This window comes from Micromonas pusilla (assembly GCF_000151265.4).
Source record: "Micromonas pusilla CCMP1545 genomic scaffold MICPUCscaffold_2, whole genome shotgun sequence".
Lineage (NCBI taxonomy): Eukaryota > Viridiplantae > Chlorophyta > Mamiellophyceae > Mamiellales > Mamiellaceae > Micromonas > Micromonas pusilla.
The window spans coordinates 1640969-1665654 of record NW_003315883.1 but is presented as its reverse complement, the minus strand read 5'-3'; the positions used below and the strand labels follow the sequence as shown (position 1 = coordinate 1665654).

At 46.8% G+C, this 24686-nt stretch overlaps 10 protein-coding genes across 10 annotated transcripts; 6 read left to right on the top strand and 4 right to left on the bottom strand.

The window, feature by feature from the left end:
• The first annotated feature begins 357 nt into the window (after nucleotides 1-357).
• MICPUCDRAFT_55621 (uncharacterized protein) lies at nucleotides 358-3271 on the top strand. Its single transcript, XM_003056470.1, has one exon. It carries the CDS (start codon nucleotides 948-950, stop codon nucleotides 3219-3221), a length of 2274 nt encoding a protein of 757 aa, XP_003056516.1. The 5' UTR covers nucleotides 358-947; the 3' UTR covers nucleotides 3222-3271.
• Nucleotides 3272-4527: 1256 nt separating this feature from the next.
• Nucleotides 4528-5269, top strand: MICPUCDRAFT_31778 (uncharacterized protein). Its single transcript, XM_003056469.1, has 4 exons — nucleotides 4528-4658; nucleotides 4713-4835; nucleotides 4908-4955; nucleotides 5008-5269. The coding sequence occupies exons 1-4, from the start codon at nucleotides 4653-4655 to the stop codon at nucleotides 5164-5166; spliced, it is 336 nt and encodes a 111-aa protein (XP_003056515.1). The 5' UTR covers nucleotides 4528-4652; the 3' UTR covers nucleotides 5167-5269.
• A 178-nt stretch (nucleotides 5270-5447) lies between these two features.
• MICPUCDRAFT_64890 (uncharacterized protein) lies at nucleotides 5448-7351 on the bottom strand (the record flags this gene model as incomplete). The annotated part of the gene is made up of 2 exons (XM_003056084.1): nucleotides 5448-6130; nucleotides 6369-7351. 2 exons carry the CDS (start codon nucleotides 7349-7351, stop codon nucleotides 5533-5535), a joined length of 1581 nt encoding a protein of 526 aa, XP_003056130.1. The 3' UTR covers nucleotides 5448-5532.
• Nucleotides 7352-9792: 2441 nt separating this feature from the next.
• Nucleotides 9793-11386, top strand: MICPUCDRAFT_49474 (uncharacterized protein). The gene has a single exon (XM_003056468.1). The coding sequence runs from the start codon at nucleotides 9849-9851 to the stop codon at nucleotides 10524-10526; it is 678 nt and encodes a 225-aa protein (XP_003056514.1). The 5' UTR covers nucleotides 9793-9848; the 3' UTR covers nucleotides 10527-11386.
• A 1303-nt stretch (nucleotides 11387-12689) lies between these two features.
• Nucleotides 12690-13718, top strand: MICPUCDRAFT_49473 (mitochondrial protein translocase family). Its single transcript, XM_003056467.1, has one exon. The coding sequence runs from the start codon at nucleotides 12882-12884 to the stop codon at nucleotides 13671-13673; it is 792 nt and encodes a 263-aa protein (XP_003056513.1). The 5' UTR covers nucleotides 12690-12881; the 3' UTR covers nucleotides 13674-13718.
• MICPUCDRAFT_64886 (uncharacterized protein) lies at nucleotides 13682-14742 on the bottom strand. The gene has a single exon (XM_003056083.1). The coding sequence runs from the start codon at nucleotides 14542-14544 to the stop codon at nucleotides 13834-13836; it is 711 nt and encodes a 236-aa protein (XP_003056129.1). The 5' UTR covers nucleotides 14545-14742; the 3' UTR covers nucleotides 13682-13833.
• Nucleotides 14743-16205: 1463 nt separating this feature from the next.
• MICPUCDRAFT_31771 (uncharacterized protein) lies at nucleotides 16206-17251 on the top strand (the record flags this gene model as incomplete). Its single annotated transcript, XM_003056466.1, has 2 exons — nucleotides 16206-16496; nucleotides 16592-17251. Coding segments are annotated over 2 exons (951 nt in total), but the record flags the coding sequence as incomplete, so codon positions are not given.
• Nucleotides 17252-18693: 1442 nt separating this feature from the next.
• MICPUCDRAFT_31769 (uncharacterized protein) lies at nucleotides 18694-20150 on the bottom strand (the record flags this gene model as incomplete). Its single annotated transcript, XM_003056082.1, has 2 exons — nucleotides 19702-20150; nucleotides 18694-19533 (listed from the first exon to the last, which is right to left on the bottom strand). The coding sequence occupies exons 1-2, from the start codon at nucleotides 20101-20103 to the stop codon at nucleotides 18694-18696; spliced, it is 1242 nt and encodes a 413-aa protein (XP_003056128.1). The 5' UTR covers nucleotides 20104-20150.
• A 2482-nt stretch (nucleotides 20151-22632) lies between these two features.
• Nucleotides 22633-23723, top strand: MICPUCDRAFT_64879 (histone H3). Its single transcript, XM_003056465.1, has 5 exons — nucleotides 22633-22798; nucleotides 22874-22931; nucleotides 23019-23128; nucleotides 23249-23489; nucleotides 23557-23723. Exons 1-4 carry the CDS (start codon nucleotides 22763-22765, stop codon nucleotides 23462-23464), a joined length of 420 nt encoding a protein of 139 aa, XP_003056511.1. The 5' UTR covers nucleotides 22633-22762; the 3' UTR covers nucleotides 23465-23489; nucleotides 23557-23723.
• Nucleotides 23724-23821: 98 nt separating this feature from the next.
• Nucleotides 23822-24203, bottom strand: MICPUCDRAFT_13695 (uncharacterized protein; the record flags this gene model as incomplete). Its single annotated transcript, XM_003056081.1, has 2 exons — nucleotides 23822-24061; nucleotides 24165-24203. Coding segments are annotated over 2 exons (279 nt in total), but the record flags the coding sequence as incomplete, so codon positions are not given.
• Between the last annotated feature and the right edge of the window lie 483 nt (nucleotides 24204-24686).

Sequence of the window (24686 nt, the reverse complement as noted above, 5' to 3'; positions counted from 1 at the left end):
TACTGTACACGTAGCCCTACGGGTACGTAGTGCAGTACGGAAGTACGGAAGTACGAAAGTACGTTTGTACTTCCATAGATACGTACGAAAATAAATATCTATCTTCGAAGATAAGTTGTTTATTGTACAGTACGTGTACAGTACGTGTACAACTACTGTATGATATTATCTTTTATTCTATTCATAACAACTTTTATTTCCGGAAATAAATAATGATGTACTTTCGTACGAAGGTACAGTACATTGTAGTACTGTATGACTGATGTATGTGCGTGTACTTTACGTACGAAAGTACTTCCGTACGTGTTTGGAGCCGTTGTAAATATTTATTGGAGCCGTTAAACGAAATCTGTGGCACGCTCGTGATACGCCCGCCGCGCCGCTGAGTAAAGTCATTGATAGAGCAGTCTAGTCTTGCACGTCTCAGTGTCAGGTTAACAAGAGTTTATTTGAAAAAGTCAAAGGATATCACCTGCAGCTGCCCGAAGAAGCCGCATCAATCAATTATTTTTCATGAAAATTGTTTTCTGAGAACAAACGGAAATCGGACTCGAATACAACAGCGCGACCACAGCAAAATCAACACTTCGAGCGTTTCGAGGTCCGCGATCAACGCGCGTCTCTCGGTTGAATCCCTCTATCTGCCTATTCATGCATAAAATGTGGCACAGAGGCTGCACGAACCTATGTGCAGCGAAACAAATCTGCCCGTTAGGTTTGATCGACAGCAGAAACACGCGTTTTTTTCCTGTGGCTTCTCAACAAACTCGAACGCGACGGCTAACCTCACATACCCCCGACTTCCTTCCTCATTAGAAACAAGCTACAAAGAGAGTCACGTTTTGAAAGTATCAAGTGAGGAAGCCAGGGCATAGCTTCAAGAAAAAGAACACCGACGAATTCGGCAAGTTGCGAGAAAGCAGAGGTGTACAGAGTAAATGGAAGAGATGTTGGACGGAGAGGGGTCGAATTTCGAAGATAACACGAACGATGACCCCGATCTCGCTGGGATTAATATGGAACACGAGGAGGAGGCATTTGAACAGGAGCCCGAAGGCGAGAAAGCGAACCACGAAGAGGCAAGTGGGCAGGAAGGCGAGTCTTCGGCCTATCCCAGCGAGCAAGAAAACGATGCTGAAGAGGAGGCGGCAGACGTCGTGGCGGAAATTGGATCGGACAGATTTGAAGATCGACCAACAGCATCTCCGGAACGTCCCAATAGCGTGCCGCACCTCAAGCTCACCAGTAAGAAAAAGAAAAAAACGACCTCTTCTGAAAAGGAAGACAGTGGCTCGGACACGCTGCCGTTTGAATCCTCTTCCTCAGAATCTGAGTCGGAGAGCTTTGATCGCGACGAATTTCAAAATTGGAAATCTCGTACACGCATCGGGACTGAGAATCGATACCCCACACGCAACATGCACCGTTCGTCCGATGAAGAGTCCCTCACTGATGGTCTGGAAAAGCAACGACAACAAGAAGGATTACCTGCGAGATTTGATGGTAGGTCTGAGTATAAGTCGCTTGTGAATGAAGTCCAGGCGTACGGCGAGACACACAGAGGCATGGATGGTAAGATTCATAGAAACGAAGACCTTCCCGTGCGAATGGCCTTTGAACACTTGAATTCCCTAAGCGGAATGACTAATAAAGTTCAGGATGCTATAGACCTCAGTCGAAACGTTTTTGAACGCAAGGTGGTAAAAATGGAGCGTGGGATTCTTTTCAAAGCATGGCGCGGCTGGTTATTGGTGAACGCCGGTCAATCTGCGAAGAGGAACATTTTACAACGCGCGCTGTCCAAAATGCGTCGGCGGAAACTCTGGGCTGCTTTTTCAAAATGGTCAGAGATCACCAAGAAGGCAAAACGTGGAAGCACCATGTACCGTGCAATATGCACAGTGATTCGGAACGGGCGCAAACGTCGGGCATTTCACGCGTGGGCGGAAGAAGCTGCGGATGGAAGACGCCGGCTTCGCATGGTGGCGCATAGCCAGCGAATGAGGGAAGAGTACTTCGAGTTGCTCGTTAAAGCCGGTTTACGTCAAGTCATTCATAAACGAGTTCGTTCAGCGTGGAGTGCGCTACACCAGTTCTCTGGGAAACGCCGGGCGAAGAGAAACAAGATGCGGCAAGTGATACGACGCGCGACGCACGGGAGAGAATCTCGAGCGCTTCAGAAATGGATCCACTGGAACTTTGAAAATAAGCAACGACGCGCCAAGATCAGACACATCATTATTCACATGCGAAAGTCGAAAATGGCGCGTGCGTTTGAAAAGTGGAGAGCAGTGTATCTTGCCAAAAAGCGCGTGTTGATGAAGCTCGTGCAGGGAACTCTTACTAGGGCATGGGCGAAATGGTGGTCCAACATCGTGCTCTTGCGCAAAGCTGCACTCATATTCTGCCGATGGAAACATCGAAACTTATTTTCTGTGTTAAATTGCTGGGCATCCATTGTGGAGACGAGGGTCTTGCAACGTAATCAGTGTGAGCTAATTTGTTTACGCGTCGGGAATCGCATTAAGCGCAGGGCATGGAAACAGTGGATATGGTGCGTTGAGGAAGCCACTGGGTGCACGATGGAGCACGTCAAGGAACTTCAAAAAGAAAATGCGCGTTTACGTAGGGACAACGAACGTTTCGTCAGGTTAGTGGATTCAGGCGAATGGGGCCGTGGCCGGGTCGAGGAACTCACTGAGGCGGGCCGCGTCTTGCGTGCCGAACGCAGGCAGCTCGAGGTATTGATGGAAAAGATCACGCTTGAAAAAGAAGAGACGGCAGGCTTGAAGAACCGCATGCTTTCTGGTAATTTTGTACAGCGTAACAAACTGAACATCGCTGGTGGTTCTACGTTTAATGCTTTGCAACGGGTCATGAAACAAGATGTACTCGATAGCGGCGCGGTAGGACGATACCCGGATCAACTCAAGGCAATGTTCGAGGTCCCCCGAATGTCCTTGGACACAGTTACTGTGTTTCCTGATGGGTACCTAAACATCCAGGCTGATAATTCGAGCTCGAGGATGGAGCCCTTCGCGAAAGGGGACACATATTCTGAAAGTATGACTGATCAAGAGCAGCCGCAGCCTGAGCAAGCATCAGTAAACTTGGCTCAGCGCCGAAACTCCAGAGACAAAGTTCTCATAGATGCACTTTCTAGTCTGTCTGCAGATGAGGTAGACGCTCTTGAAGATATCCTACGTCGCAGGCGGTCCTGAAGCCTATCTAACTTACAGTATTACTTTGAAAGTACTCTGAGCTTACAACGATTCCATCGCGCAAGAGTTTATATACTTCTCGTCAGCGCTGAAACTTCGCCATATGGGTTGAAAGTTTTTGTTCGCCCCGATAAAAAAAACTGTTTTTTCCTCTCCTTGGACGTGGCAACGGCGACCAGCGGTCGCGGAGGCAGGACGTCGACACGTCGGTCATTTACCGATGCAATCGCTTCATCACGCGCGTCGAAGACCCGCGCGCATCGCGCACGTCGTTTCCGGCGTCACATCCCGCCGTCGTGTACCGCGTCGTTCCGTATGACTTTTTGGTCATGACCACCTCGGTTGACGATTTGCATTTTTTCCAGACTAAAAAGTCTCGTGCCCGAATACGTCACATTTGCCCGGAAGGGCTGCGTAGTCTACGTGTAGCTATGAAGGTAGCTAGCTAATAGCTAGCTAGCTAGACTACTACCATCGAAGGTACTGCACGTGTAGGGCTACTTGCTAGTCTCCAGGAGCCCCGCAGCAATGTCGAAGTACTGTAGCAGTTTCGACCTTTTTTGGTGCTCTGACCTTGCCGCCTCGTCGGAAAAGATGATTAACCCTATTATTCGCCCTCGCGAGTTTTTTCAGCGACCCCCAGTCGCTTTTTCTCGCTAAGAGAGTTTGCTCGCAGTCGTACACATGTGTTGCCCTGACCGGAAGAGCACCATTATTCTTATAATGCTATGTACGTAGCTACGTACATACGACTACCTTCGTAGCTAGCTAGTCTAGCTATTAGACTAGTACGGAAGTACAACGTAGCTAGAATAGGATGGAACTGGAGATATTCTTTATTTCATGATATACTTCCGGAAGTACCTTCGAAGGTACTTCCGCCGGAAATACTTCCATACGTGTACGTGTAGTCGTGTACGAAGGTACTTTCGAAAGTACGAAAGTACGAAAGTACCATTTTACAACTTCGAAGGTACAGTACGAAAGTAAGTTGTTTACTTCCAGAAGGACTTCCGTACTTCTTTATCTTTATCTTCCGTGTATGTGTACAGTAGATAGATAGCTAGGCATTATTATTACGAAGGTATGTAATTATGTATTATCTTCGAAGATATCTTCGTGAAATAAAGTTACGAAGGTATGTAGTTGTTAGTGTGGAAAGTCTGTGGAATATCTTCCGTAGATACTTCCGTACGAACGAAGGTACTTTCGTACATACTATCTTCGTACGGAAGTACTTTCGTACGAAAGTATCTATGGTTTGTAGGACTCAGCTTAAAAACTCAATCAATCATACACCTTATCACATCACATCACATTAAAAGTTGCATTCAAATCGAAGAACGCTCTACCTCATTGCGTCTCCGCAGGCCAGAAACACCCTCTTTTGATACTTATATCCGTGTCGGTTCACCTGAAGACGACTTGAAGATGACGGTAACCAACTTTTTTTCTTGTTATTTTTATGCTCTGACGAATATTTCGGCTCAGTATTACGAGCTTTATCGCAGGTCCACACTCGGCATGACCCTGACCGACGCACTCGACGAGATGGTGACCAATTTTGAACTCACTCCATCGGTTGCCATGAAAGTTCTTGTACAATTCGACAAGGTACGTGTGGTTCCCTGTGCAGCCTTTACACAACTGCACGTGAGCTCACCTTGATTCTTCTACACCATACAGTGTATGAGCGAAGCTTTAAACCGTGTGAAAGCGAAAACTACATTCAAGGTGGCACGCGCTTTATTTTAAATGTAAAAAAATATCCACATTTATTGAACAGGGGAACCTTGGAACATATCGTTTCTGCGACAACGTGTGGACTTTCATTCTCAGTGACGTGACCTTCAGTACATCTGGTGCTGGTGGTGAAATTGCCACCGCAACCCTAGACAAGCTTAAAATAGTTGCTTGCGACGGAAGAACAACCTCAGATGTGTAAAAAACGTGATGTTAGAAGAGAGTGGTTAAGTAGAGAGTGTTTAAGTTGAACTTGATAGTTTAGTTATAAACATGTATAATATTATTGAAGGTGCTTAACTTTATCGCTTTCTTGCGCGTGGGCTCGTACAAAAGTACTTTCAGAAGTACTTTCGAAAGTACTGTCGTACGTTTTTGCGAATTTAAAACGAATACACTGCCAAATTTGGTACTCTGGCCGGAGGGACTGTAATGACTGAGGGTGACCTTAAAGCTGTGTAAGTGCCGTGCGGGGCATAATTTAAGAGTATCATAGTCTTATATGTACATTAGAGAGCAGTGAGCAGTGAGCAAATCTCAAGTGCATAAAAAAAGAAATGTAAATCCATTACCGATTCCTCAACCGCTTTCGAGCAGGGGTAAGTTGCTGCGCAGTGCGATACATCTTTCGTTGATGATTAAGAAAGGCTTCTTCAACAGCTTCAATGTACACCGGGTCTCGATTCTTGGAGAAGACCCTGACCTTCCGCTCAATGAAACTGCTCGGTAACAAAGCGCTTACCTTGCTCTTATCGATATGAAATGAATTTTCATCTGTGTAATCCTGGAAAAACTTTACTGAATCGACAGGATTCTTATCCTTCATTGCGTAGTCAATTTTCATGTTTTGAACAATTATATCGTTTGGTTTCAATCCTCCCGGTATGCGGTTATGTCCTTGGCAGGATGAGATACTTACCTCTGTGACAGGTTTGAAATTCAGGATGTCTTCTTCAGGAACCGCATATTCATTCACATAGTGATACAGATCACGTGAGCGGATCCGGCGGACTAGAGCCCGGGCATGCTTTAACTGAGGCTCCGCTGACCATTCAATCCGCTTGAGAAGGCTATCATCGAGCTTGATAAACTGTTCAGTGTTCCAGATGGCACTGGATATTTCATTGTCCCATATGACGTCAGCTTCAGTGAGAGCATCTACAACCTGAGGGATTGGTTCAACAAAGAAAGAGAAACTTAGTTGACGGAACGCGAAGTAGAACGACGGCCAATTTCACGAGGATAATCGAGCGATACAGATATGGACAACAAAAAAAAAGTGATTTTAAATGGGCCCCATCATACCCTACTGACAGGGTCCGAGCACACCAAATAAAAGCTCCTTAATTTGAAAGTAAAGCACTCTCCTCTACAATGAAAAGTATCGTGCCGTGGTTTCCTTACATGTACTCGATTGCCTTGGCTTTCCTATGCGTGTAAACTTTCTGATGCAAACTAGCGCGAGTATGGAAGAGTTCATAAACGTTGTGAACTTCACTAGCCTTGAAGCATATTTCATCATCAATCACCTTCATGAAGGACACGAGGCGTGAAATGTCAGCACTCCCCTTGACACCAGCATTATGAGAATCTCGCATCAGGTAGTCAAACTTATCGACATCAACAGAGTTACGCTTGTTTGCAACTATGTCCCACAGAAAACGTTTCCCTGTGATAGCATTGCTGTCTTCACTTGTTATGAGCCCACGAACGCGCTTCACCACGTCTTCGCCTATATCAATGTGGTTTTCGTCCACCATCCACTCAAACATATTTGCCGACATCACTTCGTGGTTCCACAGAGGGTTCTTTCGATCCCAATTCGAGTAACGCCGCGGAAGAAACTCATTGTCAAATACGTGACTGAACGGACCATGGCCCAGGTCATGACACAAACCTGCAAGCTGTATTGATATCTTGTCCACGTGATCAAGGCAAGCACTGCCGCACTTTCCACTGCTACGTTTAAGCGCCTCAAACATGTTAGTGGCCAGATGGCATGTTCCAAGCGAATGCTCAAATCGATTGTGCGATGCACCAGGAAAAACATAGTATGCAGTTCCGAGCTGTTTCAGCTCGCGCAGTCGCTGTACTTGGGGCGTGTCGATTGCGTCAACAACTAGACCTGGAAAATACATGTGGCCATGAACAGGATCGTTGATTATTTTCCCCGAGCGCGTGCCTCCACAGTTTCTGAAAGCTTCTTCTACTGGAAATGTTGGTTGTTGGTGCTGCAGTTGCGAGAGTGTGACAAATCTGTCTTCTTCACAGTCACCGAGGTCAACCTCTGCTGGTGGTTGCTGTGATAAAAATGCATGCAGACACGCTCCAGGTATGAGGGACTTATTAGTTGTTGTATCATCGCTGTGTATAGCCGGAATCGTCATTTTTTCACGGGCACGTGCAGAATGCTTGCTCTGCTCCAAGCAGAGCTGATGCTCTGCAGGGTGCCGCTTGAGGTGTGTCAGTAGATTAGCAGTACCACTACTTGGACCACCCCATTTTATTGTACAGCCGCATGGTCTATACGAACCATCAGTTTGTGCAAGCTCTACGAAGCACTCGATGTTGTGCCCCTTCGCATTGACAGGGGTGAAACGCTTCAGGAAACTCCACACGGGCGAAGGTTGCTGTCCGGAACGAACTGGAGGTGGAGAAAGATATTCCCGTTGGTTGTTGGGACAAGTCTCGTCTGGACTGCCTTTATCTGGCGCTTCTTGACTTCTCCCTGCACCAGAAAGTTTGACTGAGACGGCCTTTACCTCTGCACCCGTTGCTTTCATACTCTGAAACTACCTCACGTTCTTGATTCGAAAAAAAACACTTTGATGCCGTTCGATTGGCGTGCACGGAGATCCTCAACCCTAGGCACGGCTACGTGTATCCTCAACAGTTATATTTCAGGCCTGACCTCTAATATAAGCGCCTCCGGCGCTTCGGCCGTCGGTACACCTTCTCCCAAATACTGTACACTTTTCGTGAACGACCTACTCGTCGAGGCCGGAAGTAACGACGTTGTACACGTACATACGTAGCTTACGTACAATAATACACGTGTACACGTAAACTTTATTTAACCGTACACGTACACGTACAGTTCACGTTTTACAAGGTTGTCCATACTTGCTTACCTTCGAAGGTATCTATACAGTACTGTACGTTGTACATACAATAAAGTTGTTTATTATTCTATCTTCGTACGAAATTTATTGTACTTTCGTACGAAAGTACTTTCGTACTTTCGTACAGAACTGTACACAATGAATACGTGAGATACAGTAGTAGTTTATGATCTCGTATCATAGCCCTACGTGCTGCAATAATAATACTTCCGGAAATAGATACTGCTTTATCAACATACCTTCGTACGAAGTACGAAAGTACTTCCGTACTACAGTACGGCTACAGTACTGCCATCCGAATCAGTCGATATTCCGAGGAGACTAATCGGTACTTTCGAAGTACGAAAGTATTTCCAAGGAAGCGTTTTTCTCTTTTTAGACCCTGTTTCTCTTCACTTCTACTCAGACTGTAGAGTGTGGTGAGTTTAATATTGATTGAACAACAGCACGGCGCGAAGGGCGAAACACCCCCCTTCCGCCACAGCTCGTGTCCCGCATCGGTGATACACTCCCGATCGGGCACGGCTGCTTCTACTGTTCTCCACTCAGACCGTTCCGAAACGGTCTTGTCAGATTCGTCACTTCGTTGCTCCCAGCTCTGTGGCTTACTAGATCCGGCATTACCGTGCGCTTACTTGGATCCTATTCGCCCCAGGCCTATCCCAGACTCCACTATTACCTTTCGGCACATTCGCGTATTCTGTGATTGTTTATCTTGAACTTGACACGTTGACCCTTGTCACCTCGCGATCGCTCATCGCCTAGGTTCCTGATTTGGTAGTACTATGTAGGATGTATTTTCGTACTCCGTACGACTTCGACTGACTCAGATCGTGACATGAGTCGTACGTGCACAGTACACGTACGTGTACAGACAAGAAAACAGATCTACGTGTACACAGCTGCACACCGACAGACAAGTAAATAAATATATTCTATCTTCGAAGGTACAGTACAACTACAGTACGTGTACACGTACTTCGAAGTACGTTTAGTTGTACACGTGTACTGTACTTCCGTACTTCATTCCAAAAATAGTACCTTCGTACAACCGTTGAAGTTGTACGTGTACAACGTTGTACGAAGGTAGTACGTGTACACGTACGTGTACAAGTACAGTAAGTCGAAAAAGTTAAGTTGTTTATCTTCGTTCGTACTTTCGTACTATACGAAAGTACGAAAGTACGTACGGAACGAAGTACGGAAGTACGAAAGTACGAAAGTTCCGTACGAAAGTACTTCCGTAATAGTGTACGTGTAGTTGCAGGACTGTTGTAGGCAGGGCACTACTGGCAGGGTTTATATTAATAGACTAATAAATAAATAAAGTACTTTCGTACTTATCTAGCTAGAACTAGCTATCTTCGTACGAAGGTACGTACTACGTAGCGTATGTAGTAGTACCTTCGATGGTAGTTTAATACTGTTTAATACGTGTACACGTACGTACGTGCACGTTCGAAGTAAGATACAGTAAATCTATGTCCGTACGAAAGTACGAAAGTACTTCCGTAGGCAGGGCTACGAAGGCATACAGTACGTGTAGTACTTAACACGGTTTATTCATTCTATCTTCGAAGATACATACGGAAATAGATACGGAAGTACACGTACTTTCGAGAGTACTTCCGTACTTCCGTCAGGTACGAACGAATCGAAGGTACGAACGAAGGTACCTTCGTACCTTCGTACTTCCGTCTGGTATGCACGGAAGTGCTTTCTATGGAGCCGACGATCGCGGCTTCTGTTTGAAGGGTAGACGATGGCTACCTCGTCAATCAGCATTGCCCTTACACCAGCCTCCGCTTGCCCGCATGCACATCCACGTCGATACCCACATCGACGGCAGGGTTCATCCACGATATCCTTGCACCGCCGCTCCTTCTCCTTGCTAGCGTCAACAAACCGCTCCAACCCTGACGTACCGTACCAGGTCCTGCGTGTGACGGACACCTACGAGCTGCGTATTTACGCCGCGTACTACGTTGCATGCGCCCCTTATAGCAATCGTGAGCAAGGTATCGCATCATTAATGGGATATTTAGAGGGCGGGAACGAACGCGGTACAACCTTTCGGGCTACGCAGCCGCTTGTCATGCGCTACGTGCAAAATCCAGAAGACAAAAATAGCGTTGGGATATCCTCTAAGACGATGGAGTTGAGCCTCGGTAAAGGCGTCAACAACCCGCCTTTGTCAAACCAAGAAAATGTTACTGTCAGAATTGCGGGTGGTGAGCTCCTTGCGGTGGTGCCTTTCACAGGCATCGCTACCCCGGAGCTGACTGCGCGTTGGAGAGAATCTCTAACAAGTGCGTTGATCGCCGATGGTATAACGCTAGCAGAGCCAGGTGCCTTTCGGCTGGCAACGTATGGGCAGCTTTATTCGCTCAAACCGCGGTTGAACGAGTTGATCCTACATGTGAAACTGCCAAATTTGTGATGACAGATTGTTCTTTGGGATTTGGAACCCATACACGGAGGGTGTTGATGCCTTGTGACAGGATGAGTTAGAATGCACTGCACTGCACATGACAACAAACGTACCTTCGAAGGTACACGACGTGTGGGAACATCCATAATTCTGGAAGTACCAGGAAATTTTCCGCAGGTACAACGAAATATGAAGGTGCCGTGAACAATACAGTCCACTGTATACACCTACTGTATGGCTTACCTTTGAAAATACTTCCGGAAGTTCCTCCGTACACGTTTTCAGGAGGTCAATCGCCTCTGAGCAATTTTCTCCGTCATTTCCAGATCGTGTGCTAGCTCGTTTCTATTTCAATGAGATCGAATCGAGCGTACGACGTCATCGTAGTACGAACTGGATTCAAACGAAAGGTAAAACCTGACGTGGCGATTTGACCTTGGAGTGGCTAATGTACTCGTAGAAAGTCTCTTATCTTAGTCTACAAGTACGTGTACAGTATTTCCGGAAGTACTTCCATATGATATTGTTTTTAGCCCTATGAATACACGTGTACTCGTGTAGGGTTAGATAGCGTTTTATACTTCTGTATGTACTTCCGCAAACCATAGACTATGGTAACATATTAAGAATATCTAGTAGACGACGAACAAGCGAGTGCTGCAGAAGAATAAAGAGATTGTACTTGACGTGTTGGCGGGCAGGGAAGTGGACAAGGACGCAAATGCGGGCATGGATAGAACGCGTCAACTGATGGGCACTGCTCGACTTTCAATTTTCTGAATGAAGTTGAAGTGCTCATGAATCAGCCCGAGTAGTCCCAGTTGTAGTATGATACTTCCGTATTTTATTATTTATTTATTCATTTCTTGGCTGACTGACTACGAAGGAAGTACAACGTACGGAATTGCTTTCGTACACCCGTACTGTACACGTGTACACGCAGTGATAGTGACTACCTTCGAAGGTAGCTGACTACAAAAAGCCTCCCTTTCAGAAGGTCGGGGATCCTGGGATTAACTCAAGAAAACACAGTTTACAGTTCTCGACTCGCGTACTGAGTAGTGAGTACCTTCGAAGGTAGCTGACTACCTTTGAAGGTAATAAATTCGCCAAGTAGGCAGATATTCTAGGGCTACGTGTAGCTGTTTGGGAGAAGGTTTACCTTCTCCCATCTAGGGTTTTTTCCGGACCTACGTAAGTACAGTACGTAGCTACGTACTACGGAGGCACGAAAATTTCAGCCTAGCAAATGCGTTTGGAGCCCCGTATGCAAAAACGTGCCACGGGACCTGACGATGAACTCTTCCGATGAAAACCACTTTCAAACCAATACACGAACTTTTGTATTTTTCATACTAAGTACGTAAGTAGGCTGCCGCGCCCTGCCCCCTTCTCCCAACTACCGACGCGCATCGGAGGCGCTCATTTCCGGTACAAATCTACAAAACGTGTACGAAGGTACTTCCGGAAGTACGAAGGAAGTACGGAAGTTACAGGTAAATGATAATATTTCCGTACCTTCGAAGGTACTGTACGTGTACAACGCGTTACGTGTACTAACAAATAGTTGTACGTGTACGCGTACAGTAACCGACCCGACGCACGCGACTTGGGCTCGACGAGTCACTGCACACAAGAGAGTCCTCCTCTTGCTCGCTGATGTTCGCATGTTTTGCCCGGATGGGTAAGAGAGTGGTTAGAGCTCAGTTTTTTTGTAATAAAATCTACACGTACGTGTAACGCGGAGTCACGTACACGACTCGTACGCGTACTTCAAAACTACGTACGAAGGAATTCTATGTACTTTCCTCCGTCCAGTAAAGGTACGGGTCTCGGTTTATGGTTTATAGACCGTCATTTCGGACTCGATGCGCGAAAAATTTCGCGGTTTTTGATGCGGAAACGACTCGCAGGCAAGGATCGAATAAAATGCTTCAAAGCGCGGAGTTTAAATATTGATAGGCGGATACGGCGCAACCGAAACCCGTACTTATACTGGACGGAGGAAAGTACGAAAGTACTTTCGAAAGTACGTACGAGTACGTACTCGCTCGTAGTTGTACAACTACATACACGTACTACGAAGTAAGGTACGAAAGTACGAAAGTACTTCCGTACAGTAGTGTATGTCCTAAAGGTAACTTCTATGGTGGGTTCAGTTTACTGGCGGCGTGCCAAAGGGCTTCCGGCGTAGCCGCCGAGCGCACACGGGCACACTCGTATCGGGCGGAACCCTGCGGCATAATCACCCGCGCACTCTAAAAATAACTTGGTCCTTTGCTCATTCCCTTGTCGCGCCCTGTTCACCACGCGTGTTGGTAAACCCTGATCGGATCGGATCGTCCACCGATTTTCGCGAGCACGATGGGACTTCGGGACTTACTCGGAGTGCGCCGTGCGCCGGAAGTGAATAAAACACCGGCATCCGCATCCTCTTCATCTGGGTATACGACACTGAGCGATGACACGCCGAGTGCTACCGGGAACAATGGCGGTGTTTCAGACCTCGAGCCCTTACCTCCCGGGCGGTTCGGAACCCCCTCCGCGATGGCAGGCGACCTGAGTAAACTTGGTGAGGGATCGGCGCAGATGCCATACAATCCGTACACTGGTCTTGGAGGACCCTTCGACCCGAACATGTCTAAAGCGTTGTATGCTATAAGCGACTCCCCTGAGTTTCTGTTCGACGAAGAAAGGACGATGAAACGGAGGTCTTGGTCAGAAAACTTGACCTTCCTGACAGGCGCAGGGTACCTGGGTGGGTCCCTGTTTGGCGGCGCCTACGGCGCGTATCTCGGCTTCAACGGAACCCCAGCCACGGAGTTGCACGATACGACCAAATTGAAGCTGAATCGGGTACTTAACTCAGGTGGGGCAAAGGGAACAGCGTTAGGTAACGCGTGGGGGTGCCTTGGTTTATACTATGCTGCGATCGACTCCTTTGGTAGTAACTACGTCAGCAACGGCGTAGGGCACGATTTTTTTGTTGCACTAGTCGCGGGGGCGGGAGCGGGGTCATTGTACAAGAGCATGCACGGGTTACGTGCGATGGCAGTATACGGCGCGTTTGGCGCGGGGCTTTCAGGTATAAATCAGGTCGCTCAAGTGCTACTCGGAGGGGAAGGGCCAGGAGGCCGAGGAAGGGAGCGGTTTTGAGTAGGGCAGAATCTTGCAAGCGGGCTCGTCCTTTGATTTCGTAATATCACGTCGTCGGCGCTCGTACCTTTCACGTTTCTACATATCTCATCGTTTGCGATGGCAGAGACCCTCTGCTGTGTTTGCACACGAGCACTCAGTCGTTCACTTCCAACCTCACTCATATCGAAAAGATGCTCCGTGACGGAGACTGTGGGCGAAAGCTAGCATAGTTGCCACCACCGCTGCCCTGCTGCCCAAGATTCTCACGAAATCCTTTAAAAGGTCGAATAGTTCGACCGCCGCTCCTGAAGCCAGCAGGATTTCTGTTGTGGTCTTCTAGATGCGTACGGGATAGCGACGGCTTGGAAAAGCTTGACCAGCGTCGACAGTTTTGTGTTGTGCCTCCGCCGTGAGAACGATCGAGGGAATTACCGCCCTCCGTGGTCCTGAACGTCGAGTCAAGTCTTTCATTCCCATCTCGATCGCGTCTGTGTAAGCCGCTAGCAGCATAAGACTCTGAGATAGAACGTCTGAGCACGTTCTCAGCTGGTGGCGGCACTACAACCTCGGGGCCACGTATGCCATGAACGAGCAGATCATTCATCGCGGCTTCTATTCGGTTCTTCTCTCGACTCTTCACTTCGTACTTGTTCTGAAGTTCTTTTTTGTCCGCCTCCAGGTCCTGCGAGTGTTGCCACAGCTCGTTCTGCTTCGTCTTGGCTCTTTTATATGCGGAGTGGATTTCACACAGCTTGCGTTTGTACCCTTCTTCGTTTCTTATGGCGACGTCCGCGGCACGTCGGTGAGCTTCACGCGATACCTCCTCGCGCATCGCGCACCAATAATCGATCGCAGCACATGCCGCGCGCATTATATGATCGGGGCTCATCCCGATAAGCGCATCAGCGCCGTGGTCCTGAGGTGGGTTAGCGGGCACTGCCTGCGAGGAAGTGGGGGCGAGTCATGGGTCGGGCGAAAACTGTGAGAAGGAGCGGACAAGGCACGTCGCTCGCCTTCATGTCCTTCACAATGGCGCCGCAATGCGCACACATACCGCTGTTAACCACACTCGTCGCGTCTTCGTTGCCTGGAGCGGCCAAGGGGGCGAAGAAATCAGTCGGCGAGGAAAGTGAGGACGACAGAGTGGACAGGGAGGAACAGGGCGTCTGCGCGTGCTCACAGAATTGGTGACCACAACGCGTGATATACACGTTGCCTTCGTCCACGTCACGCCAACACGCGTTGCAGACGTGCATATAGCGTGCGTATCGGCGGCTCTCGACGTGAAAGTTGGAGGACTGGCGTACGGTGAAAAGATCACGGCGTTACAGTGCCGCAGAACTTGGGCTAAACTTCTCCACCTTTGAACCGAATAAAAGTACACGTAGTATCATAGTGTAGTATTCTATTGTACACGTACCACTACGAGTCCCATACATAAAAAACGTACGAAAGTACAATATTTTTATACGTAATACAGTACACGTACATACAATGCTACTTTCATGTACGAACGAAAGTAGTAATACGAAAGTACTTTCGTACGAAAGTACGAAAGTACTTTCGAAAGTAGTTGTACTTTGAAGGTACTTTCGTACGAATGTACATACAGTAGATAAACGTTGTACAGCTGTAGACCGGTTACGTGAGTGTTACCTTCGTACATATGTAGTAGTAGTTTGACTACAATACGTGTACACGTATGTACTGTACACTTACTGTACATAATAGACTACAACGTATGTAGCTATGTACTGTATCGGATCATTTATGGAAGTGTTTCGCGCGTTGTGCGTGTAAACGACTACACGTACAGTACGTGTACACGTGTACGTGTAGTCGTGTACATAGTGAACAACTCACACCGCGACGATGTACGTGTACAAAAGTACGGAAGTACGGAAGTACCACGAAGTTGACACGAACGAAGCAGTACAACACACGACTACAACGTTGTACAACTACACGTACACAGCAACCACACCGAACCGCAGCCCTACTGTACGTGTACAGCTGTACACGTACTTCCGGAAGTATTCTATACTTTCGTACCTTCGAAGGTACACGCACGTACGTGAAGGTACACGTACTGTACGTGTACAGTGTACACTATTATTTCCGTTGAATAAACGTGGTGTACAGCGAGCTGTAAACTGTACAGCTGTACATGTACAACGTTGTACTACTGCACTGCGCGTGTACGTGACTATAGAATACGTGTACAACTACATACAGTTGTACTTTCGTACTTTCGAAAATACTCAAAGTATCATACGAAGATATGTACTGTACCTTCGAAGGTACTTTCGTACGAACGAAGGTACGTACACGTTCAAGTACGTTGTACTCGACGCCCAACGACATACTTTCAGCAGTCTTTCAGCATCTATCTTTTGTTCGCCTTTTTTTTCAGACCGGTTCAACCCTGCAGCGGCCGTCAATTCGAGCCTATTTGCGGCGCCGAGGGCGTAGTGCAGTATCCATCCGTAAAAGTGGTTTGCACGTTCTTGTTAAGTGAACGAGCTTCAACTTTGCATCGAGGGTGACACTATGCGGATCATGATCAAAGGCGGTGTTTGGAAGAACACAGAGGACGAAATCCTGAAGGCGGCAGTCATGAAATACGGCAAGAATCAATGGGCACGCATATCTTCGCTCCTTGTACGGAAATCCGCGAAACAGTGCAAAGCGCGTTGGTATGAGTGGCTTGACCCGTCAATAAAAAAAACCGAGTGGACGCGTGAGGAAGATGAGAAATTGCTGCATCTCGCTAAGCTTATGCCAACACAATGGCGCACTATCGCCCCGATTGTTGGAAGAACACCAGCACAATGTCTTGAGGTAGGAAGAACAGTTCGTTTATTTGCCCACCCAAGAAGTATCCCTGCGGCTGCTCACTCCTTTTTACTCTTTTTACATTACCCTCGCTACTGCAGAGGTACGAGAAGCTTCTTGATGCTGCGTGCCACGGATATAATGATAGCGAACTTACCGATGACCCACGTCGGCTGCGGCCTGGAGAGATTGATCCGAACCCAGAGTCAAAACCTGCTCGTCCTGACCCTGTTGACATGGATGAAGATGAAAGAGAAATGCTCTCTGAAGCACGAGCTAGACTGGCAAATACCAAGGGAAAGAAAGCAAAACGTAAAGCTCGTGAGAAACAGTTGGAAGAAGCGCGCCGCCTTGCATCCCTACAGAAGCGACGGGAGCTGAAGGCTGCAGGGATCCAAACAGTGAAGCGGGCAAAGCGTGTAAGGGGAATGGACTACAACGCAGAGATACCTTTTGAAATCAAGCCTGTGCCCGGTCCGTACTCCACTGATATGGAGTTTCGAGAACACCTGCACCAAAGCAATGTTTCCTTTGCACCTTCATCACTGACAGAATATGAAAAGCCTCACAAGAAGGATCTCGAGGATCAGCTGATGAAAGAGGATGTGAGACAACAGCGTAGTCAAGACCGGAAAACCACTCCATCTGCAGTCCAGCAACTACGCGCCCTCGTTGTATCAAACACGGGAAAACATAAACGCAAACTTGAACTTCCTCCACCTAACGTGCATGTGAGTGGTCTCGAAAATCTTATCAATTTGGATAGGCCTGAGTCACGGTTCATGGGAGGCAAAAATTCACTAGTTGATGCACTCGTGTCGCTTCACCACGAAGTGCCAGCCCAGTGTACGAGTAACTCGATCTCAGCTTCTGTTTCGGTTGAAGGTCAGCTGGATTCTACTTCTTTGAAACATAGTGGAAGGCCTACTGTTCCAGATAAAATTCCAATTTATGATACTGCTCGGACAGAACTTGAATGTTTTCACTCAGAGAATGCTTTCTCTGAAACACCAATTCGCGATACCCTACAAATTAATAATGTTGATGTCTTGCAAGACGAGCCAGTCTTTAAAACAAGAGACAGGATGCTGTATGATCAACTCAGCGATAGACTAACTTCGTTGCCTGCTCCAAACAATGATTATCACGTTGTAGTTCCGGATATCCTGAAAGGAGGAAAGCATAGTAGCAAGTTGGCAGAAATAGGGACATCTACATCTGCTGACCTGGCGCCAAACACTACCAGAAAATCTCTTCATACTACTGAGACCACACATCGTTGTCTTCCGAAGATTTCAATTGGTTACATGGGGGACTTTATTTCTCGTGCCGATGTAAAGTCAACCAAGGCGAGCGCATTGATAGCAACTGAGCTGGCCGATATTGTTCGTCACGATACTGACCACGGGAATTATGACTTAGAATCAAAATTCACAAAATATGATGAAATTCCAGGATTTGGTGGAGCTGAAATAGCTGCGGCTTCAGAACTCATCTTTCGGGAGGCCACCTCCTTCGGAGCACTACTGAAGGGTGAAAAGGAGATGGAGTGCTCACATTTGCATGCGTCGTGTGCTCGCACAGCTGATTCTGATGATGTGAACAGAATCATTCACCTGGCTTCCGGGAAGTTCTTTGACGGTGTATCAGCCTTTATTGCGGAACATAACCGTATTCAGGGCTTCATGCTGTCTGATTCCAGGCTTGCCGCGAAGCTAGAAAGTAAAGTTGGACGTCTCATTGCTGGTCATGTGAAACGAACTGGCAAGCTTAACGAAAAGTTAAAAGCTACATGCTCACTGCTAGCCGTGGCGAAGGAAGAGTATTTATCGTACATGCAACTCGAAACTCATGAGGTCAAGATTTGTACTGACAGAGTCTATATGCTGAGCAAATTCAAGGCACTGGTGGAAATACGGGAGGGTGAACTTCAATTGCAGTTCAGGGCTTTGCTTCACAACGCTTAAGCTGTCCATCCTGGATTTTTATAAGCGAAACTCTGCAAATTAAGGATACTCATGCATTTTTTTCGAGAGAGGCTTCTATTTTGACTTTTAAAAAATATTGTAGAGCCGGGTCATCTTCACTTTGTCAATTTTCAACTTTATTGTACACTGTACCCATCACTGTACTCAAAAACTGCCCTGGTACTCATACAATTATTATCTCTCTATTTCGAAGAAAACCTCAAAAATAAAACGCGTTATGTGCCCTTCCTGCCAGTTGATCGGCGTGCCACACGATAAAGGTCTGAATGCTTAGAGTTTCGTGTCCTTTTACCCTTTGTCTGAATACCCCAAGGAGTACTGGATGGCCGGCCACCCGAGGTCCGACCTTCACCTCCTCCGTGCGGGTGGTCTACAGGATTCATGGATACTCCTCTAACAGTAGGACGCACGCCGAGCCAACGCCTGGCACCGGCCTTACCCAACTTTCGATTTTGATGGGAACGATTGGAGATTATGCCAACTGTGGCGTAACACCGGGCTAAAACCAGACGCTGTTCGCCTGAAGGCAACCTTACAACAGCATATCCATGATTGCCTTTCTTTATTAGAGTGGCGGCTGCACCAGCGGCGCGAACAAGCTTACCACCTTGACCCGGACGGAGCTCAATGTTGTGAATCACAGTCCCAAGAGGCATCCGTTCAAGTGGCATAGAATTGCCGGGCCGAATTTCTTGGTCATCATTATCAGCAATAATGGTGTCCCCGGATTTCATAGTATCAGTAGCAAGAACGTACACGGGACCTTTATGGCCCTCATGTCTCACGAGGGCTATTCGCGCAGTACGGTTTGGGTCATACTCAACGCGGCAGACAGTACCTAAACTTCCGCGCAGTCTGTGTTTGTTGAAGTCAACCACACGGTACCGACGTTTGTGGCCACCACCCCTGTGCCAAACTGTGATTCGGCCAAGGCGGCCGCGCCCACCTGTTTTCGCAATCCCGCGTGTGAGTGGTCTGTATGGTTTTCCCTTCCAGAGCTCAGTGCGCACAGTGATAATGCGACCTCGCTGACCAGGACTCGTAGGTTTACATACCTAAAAAGGGGAAGAAATAAAACAACTGGCTGAGGAAAGTGGAGTGCAAACTTTGAAACAGAGATAAGTCGCTTCCACCACAGTAGCAGGTGTGTGGGCATGTGAGGTGAGATATGACCCTTGTAAAAAAAATAGACGTGAATTTGTCTTGAAGTTTAGCGCGTTCACCTTCAGGGTATTTTCTACGGTCCTATCATATGCACGTGTAAGTCTTGGTCTTCGGTGATGGAACGCCCCTGTCCTTGCAGCGAACCTCTCGGCCGCGGTCGAGTTTCGGCTCGAAGGCGTCGAGAAGCTGGTTATGCATCGACTTTTCACGTGTTGAAAGAGGTACGCGGCGGTTACGTCGGCGGAGCGCGCGTGTCTTATCGAACAAGATGAGCTCAGAACAGCTCCCGATCTCAAAAAGACATCCGTCGTTCTGACGCAGCCTAGAAGTGCGGCGGAGTGGCCTTCGCGACGCAGGGGCAGGGACTTGTTACAGTGCAACTGTATAAGCGCACGAGCTCCGGGCAGACTCGACTTAACAGCAACGCTACCGATCCTTGAAAAGTACGTCGCAAATAACATTATCGCATGCTGTAACGGAAAGAGTCGTGTGCGTGCGTGTGTGTGTGTAAACGTGTGTGTGACTGTGGTTCTGTGAGTGCGTGTGTGTGGGGAGAATCACAAAAAGGGGATACTGTAGATAGTGTACACATAGCTGTACGAGTTGCTGTACGTGTACTGTATTGTAGGGCTAGCTAGCTAGCTAGACTAGCTAGCTTGTCTAGCTAGCTACCTTCGAAGGTAGCTAGCTAGCTAGCTAGCTGGATAGACTATCTACTAGCTAGCTAGCTTGCTTGTCTAGCTAGCTAGCTACGAAGGTAGCTAGCTAGCTAGGGTGTCAAAAACGATTGTACGTTTTCGTTCCATTTCAGCGCGCACGTTTGCCCACAAGTACTTGAGTAAAAATCACATCACCGTGTTCATCATCATCAGAGCTCATCGCGGTCGTGATTTCGCGCAAGTACTCCCGGGCGTTAGGGAGCTACGCGCGCTTGAAGTTGCGCCTTGGTCAAGTATCCTTTGAAAAAATCGCGATGAATTCTCTGGTTTGATAGATACATCGATCAACGCTGAAAGCAAAAAAGTTGAAATGGTACGAGCGCGATTTTCTGACGATTTCTCATACAAAAACGAGTACGAAAGTACTGTACGTCGTTTATGAAGTGTTTTTGACACACTGGGCTAGCTACACGTACACGTACGGAAGTACTTTTCGAAAGTACAATGTAGATATCTACGAAGATATAGAGCTAGCTACTGTATGTACACGTAGAGATAGCTAGCTACGATAACAACTTATTATTATCTACCTTCGCTGCGGTAACAACTTTATATTATCTACCTTCGTATTCTAATAATAAAATTGAAGGTAGCTAGCTAGCTAGCTCCCTTCGTACTTCCGGAAGTACGTAGCTAGCCAATAGAATACGAAGGTACGTTTTATTGGCCCTTCCTGCCTACAGTATGCTCATATGAGTCTCATACTGTATGGATGTCTGGAATATCTTCGTACGGAAGTAATTCCGGAAGTACATCGCTAGTCTAGCTACGTGTACATGTACTACAACTCTCGGAAGTACTTCCGGAAGTAGCTAGATATCTATCTACCTTACTTCGTACGGAACGAAGTACTTCCTTCGAAGTTTATAAGATACTTTCGTACTTCTGTACCGAAGGTACTTCAGTACGAAGGTACATATTGGACTAGTCTATTTATTTATGACAGTACAATCTATGAACAAGGTAGGAAGGTACCTTCGTAATAAACAACATTTACCTTCGTAAGTACGAAAGTATTTCCGTACTTCCGAACTTCCGTACTTCGCACTAATGCACTGGAAATATTATGATACGTTGTACCCAAGGTAAGTTGTTACGTGTACTTCCGTATGTAGCTATGATTATACCGATACGAGGTCCTACAGGGGTACCTGTACAATGATACGAAGGTGTAAAGCTGTAAACTGTCAGAACTCTGATCGTAGACGAAGGGGCAACTGAATTGTCAGACGGGTGGAAACCCGACCCTCGGCCAATGCTGATCGGTCAATCCGATCAACCGTAGTACGAAAGAATTGCTGGATCGAATGAAAAAAATTGCCATAATAATTATTTGCCTTGTGCGCTACGTGTACGTGTACAGTACATGTACAGTACACGAGTAGTACACGTACGTGTACGTGATGGGGTAAGTTACTGTAAAAAAACCCTAGGTATTTTGCGATAAATCGTGTACGTGTACTGTTGGCCGAAATTTCCCGGGGTACCGAACCCCGGGATTGCCCCCCCCTGCTAGATACCTTAGGTAGATATCTACATTGTACGAAAGTACTTCCGTACTAGCTTGTACGGAAGTACTTCGTTCAGTAGCTTGTACTGAAGTACTTTCGTACTTCGTTCCGTATTTATCATAATATCGGATAGCTACGTGTACGTGTAGACCATCAGCTGCTACAGTAGATCTAGCTACCTTCGAAGGTAATAGCGAGCTATTGGAAGTAGTGCCTTCGAAGGTACTGTACGTAGCTAGCTACCTTCTCGTAGCTAGCTATCTACGAAGGTACCTTCGAAGGTAGTAGCTAGCTATGATAGATAGCTCTAGCTAGTGGCTATCAACGAGAGGATAGGAGCTTAGAGAGGAAATTTTGCTCATACGCCATCCTTTGAATATCCTTTCTAAGCTCATATCCTTTCGCTGATGTAGCCACTAGCTAGGGCCCTAGCTATTCTATGTACGTAGCTACCGAAGGTAGTCTAGAGCTAGTCAAGCAAGCTACACTACGTGACTACTACGTGCGTGACTCGTCGTGTGGCTAGCACGGAAATAGATACGAAAGTACTTTCGAAAGTACAACGTTGTACTTTCGTACTTTCGTACGAATGTACGAAAGTACTTTCGTACGAAGGTACGTAGCTGGCTAGAAGCTACACTCTTCGGCAGCATGCTGTCGTCTAGCTAGTTGTACTTTCAAAGTACGAAAGTACGAAAGTACGAAAGTACTTGAGTACGAAGGTACTTTCGTACTTTCGTACTTCCGTACGTGTTAGTCCCCCAAGAATTATCGTGATATCAACACTATCCTGGGACCTGCGGAGTTTTTCTAACTCGCCACGTTTTGGACAGGCCTTCTGTTAGGAAAGGGTGCTTAAATTCATTACGGCGTAAATCGGTTTAAGCATCATGGCGCGACGTTTGCAAGGGAGGCAGACGCGGAAGGTTCGAAGGACCCGACAATTACTTTAGTTCTCGCAGATTCTTCTCCAACGAAAAAAATAAACTGAAACCACGTAGGGAAAGAAACCGCAGAAATCATCCTCTCAAGTAACAGGAAATGAAGGCGGACTCCCAGGTTTGTTTCATTTGACTTTTCAGCGCTCGACCGGAATTTTTTTTTGGTTTGATTTACAGGATTCCGGCTCTGAACACTTTTTTGTAGAAGAGAGACGGCGACGCCGATACAAACCTGGCACTCTTGCATTAAAGGAAATCAGAAAATTTCAGAAAAGCACCGAACTCCTAATCCGTAAAGCACCTTTTTGCCGTTTGGTATGGTTTTCTGGCTCTGCGTTCATTCTCATTATCAGTCCCACAACTGTGCTTGTTATAAACCCATTTAAAATGTTAAAATAAAATGACTACAACTCACCTACGCTTCTGTGATCACAGGTTAGAGAGATTTCGAATGAAGTCTCGCCAGAGCCTTTTCGATACACCGCGGAAAGCCTCCTGGCAATCCAGGAAGCAACTGAGGACTTTTTAGTTCACCTATTTGAAGACTGTAATCTCTGTGCAATCCATGCAAAGCGCGTGACAATTATGCCAAAAGACCTACAGCTTGCAAGACGGATTCGCGGCCCCGTTTATGGAGTCTCGGCATACTAGTTTTGAGTGTTTGTATCGAGACAATGTATGTTATTAGCTGTGCCCATTGATAGAGTGACTGCTGACTCTCCATTTCGCTCGACTCGCAACAGATAAAGTTCTTGTGTTTGAGTGCTCACACAATGAACCTTTAAATACAAAATCTGAAGATGGTTACGCTAGTCGACTCGCTTTCAGGCACTTTAATCAGGAAAAAAAAACTACAATGCCCGCAATAAATGAGGTCTAATAACATTCTGAATACAAGTTATCTTGCCTGAAAGCGACACTTTAAAGTCAAATATTTTTATGTTACAAAACACCAGTATTACTCTTCCATGTTTATGCTCACGAACCAAATCAGAATTAAGTATTCCGTCAAGCACCGCGGGCATCTCGTCTTGTTGCATCGTGCAGTATGTCCACATCAACTGCGTCTGGAGGCAGCTGCACGTAGCGTACGACAGAACCACGAATAAAACAACTGCGAACTGAGCTCATGTGCGGATATCGCGCTTCATCGACAACTACAGTTTCTTGCAACTTAATGTTTAAATACTGGTCAACCGATCGCAGTAGTCCAGTGATTGCAAGGTCGTTTTTCAGCTCAACCGTCACCTGTGAATGTATGAAAGAGATATCTAAAGAAAGACTTCAAAAAAAATAGAAATCGCGATCGCACTCAGGAGGAAGCAACAGCAAAAAAAGTGTAGCGCAGCACCTGCTTGCCCATTAGGGTTTTAAAGTATGAATAGAACAGCCTGTGTTGGAATGGAAGGGCAAGGAATTAACAGGCAGGCACGGTAGAAAAGTAAGAGGTAGTTTCGAACGATAAAACGACGGTGGAACGATAGAACTGATAAGACACAGACACGAGGACACAGACTTGGAAGGCGGAATAGTGCAGGTTTACGTCTAGAAAGTTAAAAGTCACGCACATATTCGCAGATTTACATATGCAGGAAATGCCGAAACTTATGCTAGGAAGCGTATTGTATCAGTCGTAGGACGTTCAACAAGTGTGGAGATGTGGTGAGTACGATAGTGAGGCAAGAAATGAAATATTCGAATTTCTATTTCCGTCCGTGAATACGTGTACACGTACACGTGCACGTGTACACGTGTAGGGCTATCAATGTGTACGTTGTAGGGCTAGGTGCTAGGTGGACTGCTGGTCACTATCACTTTATTTAGGGCTACAGTATAGACTATCGAAAAATCGATAACTTATGAGTTGAGATAA